A 19,763-nucleotide genomic window follows, 5' to 3' on the forward strand; every position below is an offset into this window, starting at 1 on the left:
CCAAAAAGACACACAAAAAATTATAAGTTACTCAAATGAACCAAAGACTTGAAAGTCAAATGTTCAAGTATAATCCTCAAAAGAAAATAATTTTCCCCACAGTGTTGCTGTGAGTAGACACATTTGTAAACGTTATTTTGTATTTTGTTACTAATTTTTCATGTTTCCTGAGGTTCCTTCCGATGTCCTTTTCTTCATTTCCTCTTTTGTGGCCAATTAACTGTGCAGCAAAACTGCCTGAAATCGATTCTACCTTTGCTGATGAGAGAGTTGTTTGGAAAACAGTGACGAGATGAGATAAGGCTAAGCAGATTTTGTTGAAAAGAATTTTAAGAAATAAAGTGAAGAGTGGGGTGGGTGGAAATCTTGAAAAAAAAACTTATATACAGAGATATGCATCATAATAACTGAACCAGACCAACACCTAAGGCAGATTTCAGATGACTACAGACTGAAACTTGAGTTTTCAGAGGGAAGTACAGATGGGGGACTTCATAGTGGCTGCAAACCTGAGCTCTCCTCTCCTCTGCCCCCACCTCCTCCCTTTTTCCCTGTCTCTGTCTCTTTACCTTCCCCTCTCTTGCTCCCTTCTTCTTCCAAGAAATATTTAATGAGACTAGTTAGATCATATTGGGGGAAAAAAAACCTCAGATCTTTTTCAGATGTTAGGCTTTAAACTTCAGATAACTGTTCTTATCATTTTGCAGGTTCTGGCTGATAGATTGTCGGCAAATCCAGGAGTCTGTTACCTTTGCATCCCAAGTGTATAGAGAAATCATCTGTGTCCCGTATATGGCCAAATTTGTAGTGTTTGCCAAATCCCATGATCCCATTGAAGCCAGGTTGAGATGTTTCTGCATGACTGATGACAAAGTGGATAAGACCCTTGAACAACAAGAAAACTTTGCTGAGGTGGCCAGAAGCAGGGATGTGGAGGTACGGTGTTAAAATACATATATTTATGTTGCTGTTTTGTTTATACCTTTATTTTTAATTTTTTTTAAAGATTTATTTATTTGTGCATACAGAATACAGAACTGGGGTACAGGCCAGAGGCTCAGGGGTGACAAGAGGATTCACCAGAGACAGAGTAGGGAGCAGAACAGGCAGATGGACGAAGCACACTGCTGAGGGGAGCAGCGGGCGGGTCAGGAGAGGTCTGCCGCGCTATGTGGATCTCCCCGGGGCAGGCGGGAATCGAACTCATGCAGAAGTGGCTTTAGCTTCTTAGTGCTGTGCTTTAACCCGCTGCGCCATCAGGGAGGGCCCTATACCTTTATTTATGATTTTTTGAAAAAAGATCAAATAGGTAAAACCATGATTGGTTGGTTGACATCTCCGTCAGTTAGAAGGTCAGGTGCATCAGACATTTTTAGCCACTCTGGACTTTTTCCTGTAGGTATAGTTTCAGTGTAGGCAAGAATTCTCTTTAAGATTGTTCTGGAAAAATTTGGAGTTACTGATAAGTTCAAAATGTCTAAGTATCTGTAGCAGTTTTGAGGTTTTTGTCTTTCCTCATTGGTTTTGTTTTTATAGAGTAAACCAGAAAGTCTAGGAAATATATCCTTTGTGTAGATGGCAAAGTATAATATCCAGGACTTTTCTCTTTTGTTCTTATCTCACAACCATCCATCAGTGGAAGACTTTGGATATTGAAGTTGGGTAACCTTTATTGTGATGTCAAAATTATCCAGTCAGACAGTTACATCTAGGACTTAAGTATGTGTTGATTTTTTGATAGCATTTTGGAAGTAAGAACATTGACCACAGTTAAGACGAAAGTCCATCGTTAGGACTGGTATATGGGTTTTAAAAAATTTAAAATTCTAAGTGGCACCCACCACTTCTGTGTGTTGATAATAAGTAATAATTACAGTTGTTCTATTTTGTGTTATTTCTCTTTTCGCCAGGTATTAGAAGGGAAGCCCATTTATGTTGATTGTTTTGGCAATCTGGTGCCATTGACCAAGAGTGGCCAACATCATATATTCAGTTTTTTTGCCTTCAAAGAAAACAGACTTCCTCTCTTTGTAAAGGTAATGCATATATGGAGGCTTGGAAGACATTTTATTGAAGACCAAGTAAGGACTTGATTTCCTTTAGTTGGAGAGAATATTAGCTTTTCAGTCCTTTCCAGTGATTTTTCAATCCTTGTGTCCATATTTATCTGTATACATAGATGTATATACATGTAGTTTTAGATCTATAAAAATTTAAGGAGAAACTAACGGTTTCACTTTAGGAATTCAAATTCAACCTTAAGTTTTAACTATAAACTATGCTTAGGACAGCAAATGAAACACAGCTAACTAAAGATTCCTTAGTTAGAAATGCTGACTATTATTTTATAAGCTTGAAGAAAGAATATTTTTTAAATGTATTTTAAAAATATATTATTTAAAAAGTATAAATATAGGCTTCTAAAAAATATTTGTGTTTGAAATTTTAAAATGTGTGATATTTACAAATGCAGAGACCAAATAAGTTTTAAGTGACAACTTGATAAAATAAAAGCTCTCGAGACACCAACCATATCATGCTAATGAGATTATTCCAGGCAGAGTTGTAGTCTCATACACTTTAATAAATATATTGAGTAAACATTTATAGACACGTCAATGCATGAAATTGTTTCTGTTTAAGAATGTTAATTCATATTTGGACTTGTCAATGATATATACAGTTTCTAGATTCTAATTCTAAAAAGGAGAAAAATTCCTTTGGGAATAAAGGAGAGATTCCTTTATTTCATTGGGAATAAAATCGAGAGGAAGTAATAATTCCTTTCTGCTACATTTTTCCAGCCACCATTCTCCCCATTTTTCAAAATATATTCCACGAATCTGGAACTCTCACATCTCCATCCTCAACAGACAGAAGCTGGCCTATCGGTTTCTTCCTTGTGATTATTCATTCACAAGCTGTACATCAGCAATAATGTCTTTTATTATTTCGCTATCTCATGCTATTTCCAAGGACATCTTTCATTAAATTTTCCCAGGATCACTATTGACTCTTTAAGTGTGCCATTTTTGGTTTGCTTGCTTTACTATAGATTCTTAGATGTCACTCCATTAAGCAGTAACTGCTGAGAGATAATGGATCTGTTAAGCATAAACAGCTGTGTCATTAAGCTAATATTTGATGACATTGATATACAAAGGTCATTTTATAAACAACCCAATTCTAAAATGGGCAAAGGACTTAAATAAGCATTTCTTCAAAGAACATATACAAATGGCCTATACCCACATGAAAAGATTCTTAGTAGCTTAGGGAAATGCAAATGAGAACCATGTGGAGACAGCCCTGCCTACCCACTAGGCTGGTTATGATCAAAACCAAAGTGACAAAATAGAAGATAACAAATGTTATTGAGGATGTGGACAAATTGGAATCTTGATGCATTATCAGTGGATATATAAAATGGTGTAATCACTGTGAAGTTAAGAGTTAAATGTAAACCATCGTATGGGTTCCACCTGTTCCACTTCAAGGTATAGAGCTAACAGACTTTAAAGCATTCGCACACTCATGTCCATAGCAGCAGTAGTCACTGTAACTCAAAGATAGAAACAACCCACACGCCCTTCAGTGGATGAATGGATCAATAAAATGTGGTATGTGTGTACAAAAGACGCTGGACAATTATTCAGCCTGTAAAAGGCAAGAAATCCTGACAGCATGGGTAATGTTAAACGAGTGAGACACCAAGTGAGAAATATCGCAAAGCTCCATTTACGTGGAGTAGTGCTATAAGCGGAGTCGTAAAGTGGAATTATGGTTGCCAGGGTAGGGGAGCGGGAATGGGAAATTACTTGGAGTAGTCAGTTTCAGTGGGAGAACATGGTGAAGGTGGTGTTGATGGTCATTCAACAGTGTGAATAGACTTCATATCACTAAACTGTCCACACAACAGTAGTTGAAATGGTAAGTTTTGTCCTATCTCTATTTTGCCACAATTAAAAAAAGAAAAAGAAATTCTGATCCAGTTGCAACATGAGAAAACCTTGAAAATATTATGCTCAGTGAAACAACCCAAATACTATAAAACTCAATCATAGGAGGTGCCTGGAATAAGCGAATCCAGACAAACATAAAGCAGAATAGAGGTTTTTTTGAGGTTGGGGCCACCCGGCAATAGAAAATTTACTGTTTAATGGGTACACCATTCCTGTTTGGCATGGTGAAAAGTTTGCAGCAATATTGAGGACAACACAAGTTTAATAATAGAAATAATGCCATTGAATTAAACCCCTAAACTAGTTAAATGGTAAGTGGTATGTATGTGTTACTAGAACCTATTAAAAGCATAAGAATTTTTTAAAAAGTCATCCTAAGTAGACATAGGAAAAGGAAAAAAGGAACATCTCTAGATCCTTAATTAACTAAATTTTATTTTTCACTAGTTGTGTTGAGCACCACCTCATTAAATTCAGTAGATGGCAAATAGGGTGAAGGACATGTTTGTCTCGTTCAAGGTACGTGACACAACTCAGGAACCTTGCGGAAGACTATCATTCATGAAGGAGCCAAAATCCACGAGAGGCCTGGTCCATCAAGCTATCTGCAACTTGAACATCACGCTGCCAGTCTATACAAAGGTATTGTGAAGCCTCCTACAAAGCCATTCAGACTTTGAAGCCTTCCAAACCAGCAAAAGCTAAGAGACCAAATGCAAGGGCTGTGACAGTCACTTCTGATCCCCTGTCAGGTGTGGTTTTCCTTCTATTAAGGAAAAAGCAGCTTTACACGACGTTGCATGAAATTCATGTTGGTGGAGAAATTTCAGTACACTTGTATTGGACATGGAAGGAAGAGAGAACAGACGAATTGAACATTTTGGGCTAAATTTTAAAAATAAGACTGGCTTTGTTTATTAATTTTTATTTGCTTTTGTAGAACCACCCTACTGCATTGGGCCCTAGAAAAATAATTCTGAGTGCATTAGCCTCTGTTTACTGCCAACTCCTGGCTGGGTTATGCATTGCTGACCTCAATTCTCTCTTCTGCTACCTTGTTGCTAAAACAATACCTGGTCATAGTATCACCTATAGCATTTTAGGAATTTCCGCCATATCTCAATTATTTTAATATAACCAGCATACACAGTACTGCCTTGATACAAGGACCAGATCTAAAACATTGTCACAAGGCAAAATTCACTGACTCCAAATTTGACCTGCAGGTATTACTCCCATTCAAACCTGCCCCTGTTACATAATCCCTTACTCCTCTGATCAAATCAGAGAACAGCATAATTAAAAAAATGCTGGCAATCATGTTTTTCTATCATTTAAGAAACTTTTGACCAGTATCCTTTTTCATGGAGACTGAAGCAGGTTGTCCACGTGTGTCCGAGGGCGTCAACAGTGACAACAAGACCTAGGGAACAGAGTCTGATGGTCTTCATGACACAAGGCCTTTCCTATACTAATTTCTACCACCACAGTCTATTTTCCTGAATGTATTATTCTTGTAAAGAGCCCGGTCACCAAAGGAATAACAGTATCATGTTGAACGTTGTAAACTCTTATTAAATGATAAAAAGAAAAGGGTAATATTCATAGATCTGTCAATGAACATGTTATTCTGAGCATCTGAATATAACAACAGGTATGTAGACTCACACTCATGCTGTCTGGGTGTGCCTGGATCCTGCAGTTTTCTTTGGCACTTGTAGTGTGGCTCTTTTATCAGTCACCAAAGCAGAGGCTAAATAAGAACCACAAAAAATCAAGTTCCAGCATGGACACATCACCTTAGTGAGCTGCAAAGATGTCCAGTGGCCAGTGAGCTTCCAATCTCAAAGAAAGCATTTAAGTTGTCATTATATTTTTAAGTCAGGAAGTATCAGACTGTTATGAATGCTGTGATCACTCAGGACATTTTTCCATTTAGTAAGAAGAAGAAGAAAATGCCAAGCATTGCATGCTTCAGGTCTGCTTTACAGTGGACTCGCTCTTTATTGTAACAGGACTCTGGAATGTTGCCTGTGTGTTGAAAATATTTTCCCCTTATGCTTATTTGTGGCTTTTAACATTTTCGGCCAGCACTGTAGGTGATGGGCTAGCTTCTCTGTTTTGATAGACATAGCTCATCAAGTCCATTAAATGTGGAAATTTGAGGTCGCTGAAAATCTACCTTCAGGAATTGGCATAGTCATCATTTTAAGGCCTTACTCTAATACACTAGCCTGTAATCGTATTCTTTTGTCTTTAAGGTCTACAGACCTTTATATTTAAACAAACCCTCCTAATTGTGTGCCTGTTCTTTATAAACCATTAATAAGGAAAAATAAGACAAGGCTGATTGTATGCTTGCCTGTGGCTGTGTTGGCAGGGTATTTAATCTTTGCTTTTCTTCTAAATACTCTCTACTCTTCCTGCTTTCTTTTTTTCCATCTTGCATGGCATCTTGGGGCGGCAAGGAGTCAGAGTCAGATCAAGAACAGGAGGAAGAGGTAATTTCTGACAGTGTCACTCGGTAATATCGTGTCTTTGTTGTAACCTCTGATAAGAGCACATGGTTACCCTGTGTTCTAAGAAGGATAAACGACTACCCTTACTCATTAAAGGGCCACCATTTCCCCTGATCCCTCAGAATCACTGTCTTCTCATCTTGCGGACTGACTTCAGAAAACAGGAAAGTTCCCTTGTAAATCTCTATGAATATAATATGTATTTCTCTCCCACCTGTGGAGAAGACCAGAACATCTCAATGAGTCACAAAGTTTATAGATGACAGAAAATAAAACCTTTTTTTTTTTTTCTGAATAGCTCTTAAGATACAAACTTGTGTCACTAGCTACAGGGGACTGTTCCAGATTGCATACTACATTGCATATGATATAATCACTCTGATTATTGATGGGATGGGTTCTGGCATTTTCTCAACTTTAATTTGTAATGTTTATATATCACCTATCACACGCATAACGTAAGTTCTTCGGCTCCTCTTCGGGCTCCTTAATAATTTTGAGGATGTAAAGGAGTCATAAAACTAAAAGTGAAAAAGTTTGTCAACCACTAAGACTAAAAAATTTAAGGGCATACAATTCATCCTTTAGACTTTAACAACATCATAATGGAAAGCCTTCTTGTAAGATTGGATCTTTTCCAAGTGCTCCCCATAAATCACCAACACTCACCTCTCTCTCACCCTGTGACTTGTGTATTGTCTTATGAGAGACCCCATTTCCTAGGCAAAGAATCAAGATGTAGGTGACCTTAAACATTCATACATAGCCACGTGCATTAGTCTTTTAAAACAAGTACGTGATGCTTCAGTCTTTTAAAACAAGTACGTGATGCTTCTTTAAAAAGATCAGAAAATGCCCAGACATCACCATCACAATGAAAGAAATCACTGAAAAGGTCCTTACACTTACCTATCAACATGTCATTCATTTCCTATTCCTAAGAAGATATAATTACTTGCACATGTATGTTTACAAGTATACTTAAACATGTTTTAATCGTGATGGTAATGAATTAGAAGTACAGAAATATCAAGAAAAAATAATAAATAGCCTTACACACCCACCCGCTTAAAATGACAGGCCTTATCAGTTTAGACAATCCCCCTGAATTAGTTTTATTTTAGCTACCCTGGCCGTGGAGCAGGACAAGAAAAGCGACCATATATAGTAGTTTCCTTGTCCTGCCATGTGTAAGCATACACATGCTAACCCATGGCAGGACTGAAGTCCTTGCTGGCCTCACCGATAGCCTTTCTTAGTCCCGCCTGTTCAGTTTCCCTGCTGGCCTTGGGACTTCATCACCAATGCTATTCTAATTTATAATTACATGCCTTCTCGAAGGAACAATATGTTTATGAAATCAACTATACTCCAATAAGATGTTTTCCCTATTAGGCTTACGATTTTTCAATTGAGCTTTTTTTTTTTTTAAATGAAATTTTCTGACCTTACCATTCTTTTATCAACCTGTGCTATTTGGGGAGTATAACTTCACACCTCCATCAGTGTGTGTGCATTTGAAAACTTAGAGGCAACTATTCAAGGTAGTAGGTCCAGCTTGTATTCTTGTTGGGATCTGGAATGCTGCCTTGTAATGAGTGACACTGGAAATACTTCTGTCCCTGGCATGCTGTTTGTTTTTTCTTTCCCTTTCTCAACTAAATTGACACTATTGAATGCCCACTTCGTTTTCCTGGCTTTGCCCCTAATGTGTATTTCTAACATCAACCACACCCTCAATCCCATCTCCCCAGAAGTAACATGCGAGAAAGAACTTTCTACCGGCAGTGTCCAGAAAGATCAAAATTAATCATGAGAGAGACTCTCAGGAAGAACTGTAGCAATTACTATGCCCGTCCCCTACCAAATGGTGTGCATGTAGTTATGAGTAGTAGCGTATTGTACACATTGGGGGCTGTGAGACAAGACGCGATTTGTAACCGTTCAATTTATGTATGTTTTCTTGCAGATCGATATGACATCAGAAAAAAGTAAGACTTTAAATAAAATTGAGTTTGTTTGAAAGCTGGCTATCATAAAGAGAAGCATGAATTAAGATGCAAGCTAGTTGCCATTACTAACCACCATAATAATGATATTTTTATATTCTTATTAATCATTAATATATATTGAGAAAAGCAGCTTGGCCAGTTAAATTACAAGGATATCTAATTTGTGAGCTAATTAGCAGTAAATGCGATGATTATTCATCTAAGCATTCACTTTCTTTTGATATCCCTGTTAACCCTGCTATTGCTGTTTTGCTTGTTTAGAAACCCAACCTAGCTGCCGTTTTTGTCCATTTGTTAGCATAACATTGTCATCTCATAACAGTATCACTTTTTATATGAAGCGGCACTGACTTCCGCAAAGATCACTATATTTGTAGACGTCACCTACAAAAGTGATACTGTCCAATAGCTCTGAGCTATTAGCTTACTGCCCCCCCCCCCAGCCCCTTGCATCCCTTACTGTGGTGAAGTGTACCCAGGTTATTCAGGGTGAAGACCTAGTGGATTCTGGTGAAAACTCTCCAAAAAAATTAAGTGCCCAGAATGCAGAAAGCCTCCTGGTGAAATCAGTGGTCGTGGCCATGTATAACTGATAAGGCTAGTTGTTAATAATGATGCAGGATCCAGATGTTATCTAGTATAAAGAGAACTGGGTTTTCTAGACCTTCTGAGAGTGCTCTTAGAGGTTAATTCAGCTTTGTAGCATTCATTTAATTCATTAATTTGTTGGTCTGTTTTGGGGACTCTCTCTGGCTACTTGTGTGAAGAAATGGAATTTTATAGGGGTCTGTATTGCCTTTATACCCCAAATGCTTTTTCATTTTTTAAAAATTTAATGTTAATTCATGTTAGTTCTTGTAATTTATTATATTTGAGGGTAGCATTTCCAAAAGGAGAAAACATAGAACTATGTTTACTGTGGTCCTCTGTCCCTGTAAGAGACTAGAGGAATTCTTCAAAAAAAATTCTAGCTCAGTGCATTTACTGCTAACTTGTTGGAATGTTTGTAACTGAGTCTGCCTGCCCTCACTTTAACTCATTATCCATGACTGGAATATTGGAAATGCTGGACATTTTCACTGCATTATGTATTGAAACTAATTGTTCTCTATATAAATTCGTTTCTGTGTTTGAATATGTGCATCTTCACAGAATAGAACTCCTCAGTAAATACTGATTCTCTTAAGAAAAGGACATTCATTAATTTTTTTTTTTAAATAAAAGATTTTATTTTCCCATTTTCTCTTTGGGACTACTGTGCTTATCTTAAGTGCCCTTCTCCTTTATCACTAGATACAAATTAATAAGAATTAAAAATTTGTCCACCTACCTGGTTCTACCATTAAAAAATGCCACAGATTCTACTGAGTGACTCCTGGGCATTTGTGAAACTTTTTAAAAAGTAAATATGGACTCCTGTTTGGCCTTCTTTTAGCTTAAAGACAATCACTGTATGATCTCCCTCTAGACATAAATGATCTCCACACCATAGCTCGGCTGATTAATTCTGTGACTTAATCCTAAGCAGTTTACTGAGTTTTCCCCCTTGCCGTTAGGACGCCCACCTCTCGATGCCTGTATCCACTGCATTCAGCATCCCAGGGACTTTCGAACGTGTAGGGGAATGAATATGCTTCACCACAGTAATGTTCCTCACATCGTCTGATTCCCACCCATCCTTCTGCCCATGCTCTCAGCAAGGCCGCCTCTCTCTCTGGTTTCCCTTCACCTTTGCTTTGCATGGAAATAACTTGGCTTACATAAACTGTGCGTGTGTCGTGTGACTGTCTGATTTTGGTTGCCATGCATCACATTTTAACTTTGGACTCACATATAAGTCTCATCACAATTGTTGTTCCGGTTGTTTTTCTGTCCTTTCCTTTCTTTCCCTCCTTGGTCTGTCCATTCTGTGTCTCAACAAGGAGGTCGCTCGAGGAAAGGGCCATGCCTCTTAGCACAAGACCGTTTGTTTCACTGTTAGGTGTAAATTTCCCTTAGCTGAAACGCCAGTTTGCAGCTGATTCAGATGTATTTTCAATCGTCTTCATGTCTTGGCAGATCTAAAACACACGGAATCCCAGATTGTTTTTTTTTTAATATACGAGTAAAAAGTGATATCTGTGTCCTTCAAAGGTCTACTGAGTTTGCTACTACTGGCTTTCTCCTAGAGGAAATCGACTTTCTGCGATTTCTAATGCTTTTTTCCTTTTTTTCCCATGTTTACTTTTTTTTTTTTTCCAACATTGATCGTAACATCTGAACAATCTTGAGATCCTCTGTGTAATTTCACTGCGTCCGTTCTTGTTTTGATTTGTGATGTTTGTGTGTGAGTGTTAATATCTGTTAGAGCCTCGTCGTGTGTGTGGATGTGCTACAAGTGAGAAAATTAAGCAAGTTATTTCCTGCTCATTTTTCCTTTTCAGTTGTATTATTATTATTTTTTCCGTTAGCCTTGCTTTGCTTTTGTATCCTGAGACCTGTGGATCCACCATCCCCAGCCCATTTTGTTGTCCCTCCCACCACGACAGGAAAAAGACACTGTGTCGTTTCAGTCCTGATTACATTTGCCAATATCTTTTTTGATTTCCATTTTACTTTCGATGTTTTTCATTCACATCAAAGATGATGAGACAGAATCTACAGAAACATCTGTCCTGAAAAGTCACCTGGTGAATGAAGTTCCTGTCTTGGCCAGTCCGGACTTGCTCTCGGAAGTTTCTGAGATGAAACAAGAGTTGATCAAGATGACGGCCATCTTGACCACAGATGTGTCTGGCAGGGCAGGTTCCGTGAAAGTGAAGGAGCTGGCGAAGGCAGCCGAGGAGGAGCCAGGAGAGCCTTTTGAAATCGTCGAACGAGTTAAAGAGGACTTAGAGAAAGTGAATGAGATTCTGAGAAGTGGAACCTGCAGCCGAGACGAAGGTGGTGCGCCCAGGTCCCAGATAGAGAGAGAATTAGCGGAGGAGGAATGGGTTATTGTCAGTGACGAGGAGATAGCGGAGGCGAAGCAGAAGGCAGCTCTAGAAATGCCGGAATACCCGTGCGTAGAAGTCAGGCTAGAAAAAGGAGCCAAAGTCAAAGTAGACAAGGACCCAACCGGGCTAGTGAACTACCTGGCTGAGGATCTAAATTCCTTTGCGCTGCCACACAAAGGGCGAGCGCAGAGCGTGGGTGATGCAGCCGGGGACAGACCTGAGGCCCTGGCTGAACACGGAGGGAAGGACGCTCCCCCAGGCCAGACCCCGAGTGCACAGAAACAGCACAAACCCAGCCCGGGCATAAAGAAGCCCGTGAGAAGGAAATTGAAAGAGAAGCAGAAACCCAAAGAGGATCGTTTGCAAACTAGTGCCGATAAAACGGAGTTTAAAAAATGTAGTTCGGAAGAGTCACTAGAGGAGGACACGGGTCTGACCCCGGAGCCTCTTCCCACAGCGAAGGCCACGTCACCTTTGATAGAAGAAACTCCCATCGGCTCCATAAAGGACAAAGTAAAGGCCCTTCAGAAACGAGTGGAAGATGAACAGAAGGGTCGAAGCAAGTTGCCCGTCAGGGTCAAAGGCAAAGAGGACATGCCCAAAAAGACAACCCACAGGCCGCAGGCCTCTGTGTCGCCCTCCCTGAGGCATTCACCAGTCTCCCCCTCGCCTAAAACGGAAAGACATTCTCCCCTCTCCTCTGCTAAAACAGACAAGCATCCCCCTTCCCCGTCAAGTAAAACCGAGAAACACTCACCCGTGTCCCCTTCCGCAAAAACCGAAAGACACTCGCCCATGTCGTCCTCCAGTAAAACGGAGAAGCACTCACCTGTGTCACCCTCAACCAAAAATGAAAGACATTCCCCTGTGTCATCTTCCGCAAAAGCAGAGAGACACCTACCTGTTTCGCCTTCAGGTAAGACAGACAAACGTCCACCTGTATCACCCTCCGGGCGGACGGACAAACACCCACCAGTGTCACCTGGGAGAACAGAAAAACGCCTGCCCGTGTCACCCTCTGGAAGGATGGAGAGGCACCCTCCAGGACCCGCCCCGGGGAGAACGGAGAAGCACCTGCCTGTGTCCCCTGCTGGGAAGACGGAAAAGCCACCACCTGTCTCCCCCACCTCCAAGACAGAACGGATCGAGGAGACCATGTCTGTCCGGGAGTTGATGAAAGCTTTCCAGTCGGGTCAGGACCCGTCTAAACACAAGACTGGGCTCTTTGAGCACAAAGCAGCCAAGCAAAAGCAGGGACAAGAGAAAGGCAAAGGGCGGGTGGAGAAAGAAAAGGGGCCAACACCAACACACAGAGAAACCCAGAAATCAGAGAGCCAGACGCTCAAACGGGGCCAGAGGTTCCTGGTGACGGGCGCGTCAGAGTCCAAAAGAGGGCTCCGGGTCTCCTCCCTAGGGCTAAGGAGAGAGGAAGCAGCTGGAGAAAAGGAGAAAACTCCCAACCACAAAACACCTGAACCTGTTCAGCCGGCCCCAGAAGAGGAAAGCCATAAAGAGGGCGACATCCCCAGAGACCAGCTGGCTGAGGAGCAGGCAGACCTGGATCTGCAGATCAGCCCAGACAGGAAAACCTCCACGGACTTTTCCGAGGTCATTAAGCAAGAGTTGGAAGACAACGACAAGTACCAGCAATTCCGTTTGAGCGAAGAGCCTGAAAAGGCCCAGATTCACTTAGACCAAGTGCTCACCAGTCCTTTCAACACGACATTCCCGCTAGATTACATGAAAGACGAGTTCCTGCCGGCTCTGTCTGTACAGAGTGGCGCTCTCGATGGCAGCTCTGAGAGCCTCAAGCAGGAAGGGGTGGCAGCTTCTCCCTGCGGGAGCCTGATGGAAGGGACCCCCCAGGTTAGTTCAGAAGAAAGCTATAAGCACGAGGGGCTAGCCGAGACCCCCGAGACCAGCCCGGAGAGCCTGTCTTTCTCACCGAAGAAAGGTGAAGAGCAAACTGGGGAACCAGATGGAACTAGCAAGTTAGAAGCACCAGTAGAGGCCCGTTCTGAAAAAGAACACCCCTCAGTCAAAGACATGACCACTGGTTCTGAGCCAGACACCGCCGTCACTGTGGGCACGGAGCCTCCTGCTGAGTGCAGGCCCAAGGAGGCCACTGGCGACCCCTCCGAGGACACCAACCGCGAGCAAGAGGGCGATTGCCCTGGCAGCTGTAGTGTGCCATTAGCAAAAGAAACGCCCCAAGGACTGATAGAGGATGAGTCCTGTGATGAGGGGCAACTTGGGCAAGTTAGTTCAGCCCACAAGGCACAAACTGAGAGTGCCTCTCAGGAACCCACGACCACAGAACCCGCAGATGAGACCCAGACCTCACCGCCACTGCCCGAGGCTTCTGTAAAGTCAGAGGCAGGGACGGGGACTGAGGCCAAGCCCCAGGGAGCCATTAGAAGCCCCCAAGGGCTAGAACTTGCCCTCCCTTCCCGAGACAGTGAGGTCCTCAGCCCTGGAGCTGATGAATCCTTTGCAGTGAGCCACAAAGACTCGCTGGAGGCCAGCCCCGTGCTGGAGGATAACTCCTCTCACAAAACCCCAGACTCTCTGGAACCCAGCCCTCTGAAAGAATCCCCTTGCCGAGACTCTCTAGAAAGCAGCCCAGTAGAACCAAAGACAAAAGCTGGCGTGCTGCCAAGTCACTTTCCTCTACCTGCAGCCATGGCTAAAGCAGAACTCTTGGCAGAAGTGGCCTCTGTGCGGTCCAGGCTGCTCCGGGACCCCGATGGCAGTGCCGAGGATGACAGTCTGGAGCAGACGTCACTCATGGAGAGCTCGGGGAAGAGTCCCCTGTCTCCCGACACCCCCAGCTCTGAAGAGGTCAGCTATGAGGTGACCCCCAAAGCCACAGAGGCAAGCACTCCCAAACCAGCAGTGATTCATGAATGTGCAGAGGAGGAGGACTCAGAAAATGGGGAGAAAAAGAGGTTCACACCCGAAGAGGAAATGTTTAAAATGGTAACTAAAATCAAAATGTTTGATGAACTTGAACAAGAGGCAAAGCAGAAAAGGGACTACAAAAAAGAACCCAAACAAGAAGAATCTTCGTCAGCCTCTGACCCAGATGCTGATTGTTCAGCAGATGCTGAAGAGCCAAAACCCTTGGAGTATGTTGAGGGGGAAGGCAGTGTTCCCATGGTGGTAACATCGGAGAGCAGAAAGCCGTCTTCCTCCTCAGAAAGTGAACCTGAGTTGACACAGCTGAAAAAAGGTGCTGACTGTGGCCTCTTACCAGAACCTGTTATTCGAGTACAGCCCCCGTCCCCACTTCCATCCAGCATGGACTCCAACTCCAGTCCCGAGGAAGTGCAATTCCAGCCGATAGTTTCCAAACAATATACCTTCAAGATGAATGAAGATACGCAGGAAGGCTCAGGTCAAGCAGAAGGAACAGATTGTGAATCCCATGTGCCTGAAGACAATCATGGTGTTTGCACCAGTGGACCAGCTGTGTCTTATAATGATCTCAATAAAGATGCCGATCAACCAAAAATCTGCGAAGGTCATGGGTGTGAGGCTAGCAGCCCCAGCAGCTCAGCCACACCTGGTGGTTCAGGTCTTCAGAGTCCTCCTGGCCGTGATGTCAGTAAAGAGCAAGACGTCCGTAAGGGATCCTTAGTTCTCCAGGGCACTGATGAAGAAGACTCAAAAGCTGAGGAGATTGAGGTTTCTGAAATGGAATCCCCACAAGTAGATTCCCCCAGGCAAAGTTGTTCATCTTTGTCCTCTTTGCCTCATTGTCCGGCATCCACAGGAAAAGAGTTAGATGAAGCCTCTGTATCTTCTACTACAAAAATGGAGGCCACAGACACTGAGGAAACTTTGGAGGATCTACCAAAAGACTGCTCCACTCAAGGCTCATCGGTTACGGCTCAGACAGACAGATTGTCCACGGATGCTCTGGCCTCTGGCTCTGCTGAGACTGATGACACTTATGACCCAGAAATCATAAGTCCTTATGAAAATGTCCCTTCCCAATCCTTTTTCTCTAGTGAAGGAAACAAAACCCAAGCAGAGGCAGGACACACAACTTTTCACTCTTCTGAAGTGTATGCCGTTACCATCGCATCCTCTGGTGAAGACGTCGTTATGACGAGCTCCTCTAGCAGAACTGTTTTGAGTAGAGAATCTAACTTTCAGGGTGAGAACTCAGAAATAACATCCCATCAAGAGAGTACCTTGTGGGAAATGCAATCAGACAGACCCCTCTCATCTTCAGAGACCACTATAGCAGACGCATCAGTAGTCGTCGGAGAACAGATAAGCAAAGTCATCATCACAAAAACTGACGTGGACTCTGATTCTTGGAGTGAAATCCGTGAGGATGATGAAGCCTTTGAGGCACGAGTGAAAGAAGAGGAGCAAAAGATATTTGGTCTGATGGTAGACAGACAGTCACAAGGTACCACCCCTGACACCACTCCTGCCAGGACCCCAACTGAGGAGGGGACCCCAACCAGTGAACAAAATCCATTTCTCTTTCAGGAAGGAAAATTATTTGAGATGACCCGAAGCGGTGCCATTGATATGACTAAAAGGTCTTATGCAGATGAAAGCTTTCACTTTTTCCAAATTGGGCAAGAATCGAGGGATGAGATGCTCTCTGAAGACCTGAAGGAAGGGGCTGCTGGGTCTGAGTCCCCACAACTGGAGACGTCGTCTGGGTCACTAGCACTTTCAGAATCAAAAGAAACAGTGGCTGATGAAGTAGACTTACTTCCCGATGACCTGGCTGAGGAAGTAGAGGAAACCTCTGCTTCAGAAGCTCAGCTTAACTCCTCAGTGGGGAGCTCAGCCTCCACTGAAACATCAACCAAAGAGGCTTCTTCTTCAGGGGTGGAGGATGTCCCCACCATGCACATGGGTGATACACCCCCTCTGTCCAGTGTGAAGCAGACACCTTGCTCTGAATCCCCTGAACAGGTTGTACAAGTTCAGTTAGATTTTGCTACAGTCACTCGGTCTGTATATTCAGGGCGGGATGAGGAATCACCCGATTCTTCCCCAGAGGAACAGAAATCAGTCATTGAAATCCCTACTGCACCCATGGAGAACGTGCCTTCTACTGAAAGCAAATCCAAAATTCCTGTTAGGTCACTAGCCATTTCAACCCCAAAGCCTCCATCGACAGAGCTCAAGAGTTCCCTTTCTGAAGAGTGTGTGTCCAGCCTGGATGAGGAAAACAAAGAGGATGAAACTAAACCAAAGTCTAAAGTTCCCATCAGAGCACCCATCCAAACAGTTGAACAGCAGCTTTTGCATCAAGAGTCATCTCTCCAGCAGACAGTGGCTCTTCAGGGACAGGATATGCCAAACAGAGCGCCGGACAGCAGGAGCAAATCTGAATCTGATGCCAGCCCTTTGGACTCAAAGACCAAATGTCCAGTGAAAACTAGAAGTGACACTGCGACAGACACACAAAATGGAGAGAGGGCAGAGGAGTCTGAGGTAGAGTCAGAAGACGGGGCCACAAGACCAAAGATATTTGCATCCCGACTGCCAGTGAAGAGCAGAAGCACCAACTCTTCCTCCAGAGGGGCTGTGAGCCCCACCAAAGAAAGTAAGGACCATTTCTTTGACATTTACCGAAACTCCATAGAATTCTTTGAGGAGATTAGTGACGAGGCTTCCAAGTTAGTGGATAGACTCACACAGTCGGAAAGGGAGCAGGAACTAGTTTCAGATGATGAAAGTAGCAGTGCCTTGGATGTGTCCGTAATCGAAAATCTGCCACCTGTTGGGACCGAGCACTCAATCCCCGAGGACATCTTTGACACAAGGCCCATTTGGGATGAGTCCATTGAGACTCTGATTGAACGCATCCCTGATGAAAATGGCCATGACCCCACTGAAGGTATTTGCCAGCCACTGGGATTCCCTGTGCTAAGCATGTCATGAATTTGATATAGTTTTTGTGTGTGTGTGTGTCTGTTTTCTTTGGTGATGTATGTCTCATTTCCTTTCAGCTTTCTGTAGTGATTACTGTGTTTGTGTAAGCCCTTGTGTTTTGTGCTCTCTTTGTATACTCTTGTCTACAAAAACAATCTCAAGATTGAGTAATGAGAATGCTTATGGAAACATCAACATGACAGTCAGGCAATGGTGAGATTGCCTCTCTCAGCCGCTGCACGCAAGGCCATGCAAGCTTTGAGTTTTGTTGTTCTAAAGTCCCAGGCTGAGCCTGCAAAAAAGCCCTTTCTGCTTTTGCCCATGAATTGATTGGGTTCTGTTTCACAGTCAGAGGATTCATTACTATTTCTTGTCACCTTTGTGAACTTCGAAGTAATTTGTGCTTAACAATTTTGTGATCATTAGGAAGCCATTTGCTCAAGAAGATTTCACATATCATGAAATTCCAATGGTTGTGAATCAGAATGGTTGTCTTTGATACCATTGGTAAACAGTTTAAACAAACAAACGTAAGGTAAAAGTATGCTTTTCATATACATGACAGATGAGTTCAGAATGTGCTCCAATTAGAGGCAGCAAACAACAAAAACTCAAACTTTGCATGATTTCACTTGACTATGAGGGGAGAATGGCTCTTTGGACTGTAAAAAAGGAAGCCATATTTGACTTTGCAAATTGACCTCTGGTCTTCCACTATCTCTACAATAAAGACTATGACTCTTAAATTTGTGCTAGAAAACATATCATGATACAATGACCTACAATGTTGCCCTTTCATGAATGGGGGTTAAAAATGAATAGGAAAATTAGTGTCTGTGGGAGCAATAATTGGGCCTATGAATAGTAAGCAGACAGAAACTGTGACCAAAGACATGCACATATGTCTACACCAATAGAGGATAGACATACAGACACACTTTATTCCCGCTTCTTCAAGGTGCCTAAGACCCAGGCACATGTTATTTTTGGCCACACTCAAAAAGCCCAGGATGGTCTGGTCAACCCACGATCTACCTCTTTGGTGAACCTCAGATGTGATTTCCTTCAGACTTGACCTGGAATGATCCAGCCACAGGCTACATGAGGAGGGCCTTTCAGCCTGGTCATCTGTGCACCCTTGACAATTTTCTCTGGTGTTTGACAAGAAAGATGATTGTCTTCGGGTGGGCAGTATCCTCTCAGATAGTTTGCAAGGAAAGTCCTAAGATTACTAGAAATCAGCAACTTTGTGTAAATTACGTCCAGTGACTAGTCTTGATTAAAGAGATATGGAAGCAGATGGTTTTCATGATTTAGACTAGATTTCTTTCCCATTCCATTCCAGAAATCATACAATTTAATATGACTTAAAACCTAACAACTATTCTGTGTTATTATGGACTATTTGGACAAGTGACTTCCTTGCCTTGGATATCAGCCCCCCCAACCCCCCCATGGTTCCTCTCCCGTCATAGACAACCTTTGGCCGTTCTGTTTTTGACCTACTGTAGATCAACAGGATGAGCAGGAACGGATCGAGGAAAGGCTGGCTTATATTGCTGATCACCTGGGCTTCAGCTGGACAGGTAACATGAACATGACCCATTTTTTCCAACGCAACCTCTGGTTTAAATAACACCATTGCCTCCACTAAGTGTCATTAACATTTTCCTCGGGAATCCAGGCTCTGCATTAACTCCCTGTGTCTGCCAAGCCACACCTTTTACATTTCTGGAATTTAGAATAATGGGACTCCCATACTGGGAGGTTTCGAGACTATCGCAGCCCTCTTCCAACAGCTGTGGCTCTCTAAGCTTTGTGAGATCGCTGCATTTCAGTACAGTAAGATGAGATTGCCATAAGTTTAATTTGAGATGTAACCAGGCTCTCTATCTGAGATTCCTGCCATTGGCCGTCTTATCAATTTGCTTTGGCTGAATGTGGACATGTGTGGATTGAGAATGGTGATTGATTTTCTGAGACGTGAGAATATTTAGATATGTAAATTATAACATGTTGAATAAGTTATGGGGGGTAGTGAATCCTGAAATCAACATGGTTTAGTTACAAGTCGTAAGTTTTAGATTTTATGCTTACCCTTTCATCTTAGCCGTGCCATTGTATTAATGCAAGATTGTCCATCAGCAACTTCCTCTTGTGTCACTTGTGACTACTTTGATTATTTTATTTAGACAAACGTATAAGTAACGTAAATACTATTTTCCTTTCAGATTTTCAAAGATTTGATGATGATAAGAAATTCATATCATATTAATGGAACTGATTTAGAATGTAGAAGAAATGATTGGAAGCAAGAAAAATAGCCATTTTCTCACTTTTTAACATTGTAAAGCAAGTTTAAAGGATTGATCAGATTTAATTGAG

At 42.4% G+C, this 19,763-nt stretch overlaps 1 protein-coding gene across 25 annotated transcripts in view; it reads left to right on the forward strand.

The window, feature by feature from the left end:
- The window catches only part of ANK2 (ankyrin 2, neuronal), a 493,620-nt gene that overhangs the window by 454,306 nt on the left and 19,551 nt on the right, over positions 1-19,763 (forward strand). For 17 of the 25 annotated variants that reach the window (XM_012727793.1, XM_012727798.1, XM_012727801.1 and 14 more), the window contains 7 exons: positions 708-936; positions 1,911-2,036; positions 4,482-4,604; positions 6,431-6,463; positions 8,451-8,472; positions 11,116-17,343; positions 18,890-18,964. In XM_012727793.1, the coding sequence (XP_012583247.1) occupies positions 708-936; positions 1,911-2,036; positions 4,482-4,604; positions 6,431-6,463; positions 8,451-8,472; positions 11,116-17,343; positions 18,890-18,964 (6,836 nt within the window). The remainder of the gene's footprint in view (positions 1-707; positions 937-1,910; positions 2,037-4,481; positions 4,605-6,430; positions 6,464-8,450; positions 8,473-11,115; positions 17,344-18,889; positions 18,965-19,763) is intronic. The other 8 variants (XM_012727806.1, XM_012727809.1, XM_012727807.1 and 5 more) reach the window with 4 other exon arrangements.

This window comes from Condylura cristata, unplaced genomic scaffold (assembly GCF_000260355.1).
Source record: "Condylura cristata isolate star-nosed mole 26May11 unplaced genomic scaffold, ConCri1.0 scaffold00021, whole genome shotgun sequence".
In the NCBI taxonomy this organism is placed as follows: domain Eukaryota; kingdom Metazoa; phylum Chordata; class Mammalia; order Eulipotyphla; family Talpidae; genus Condylura; species Condylura cristata.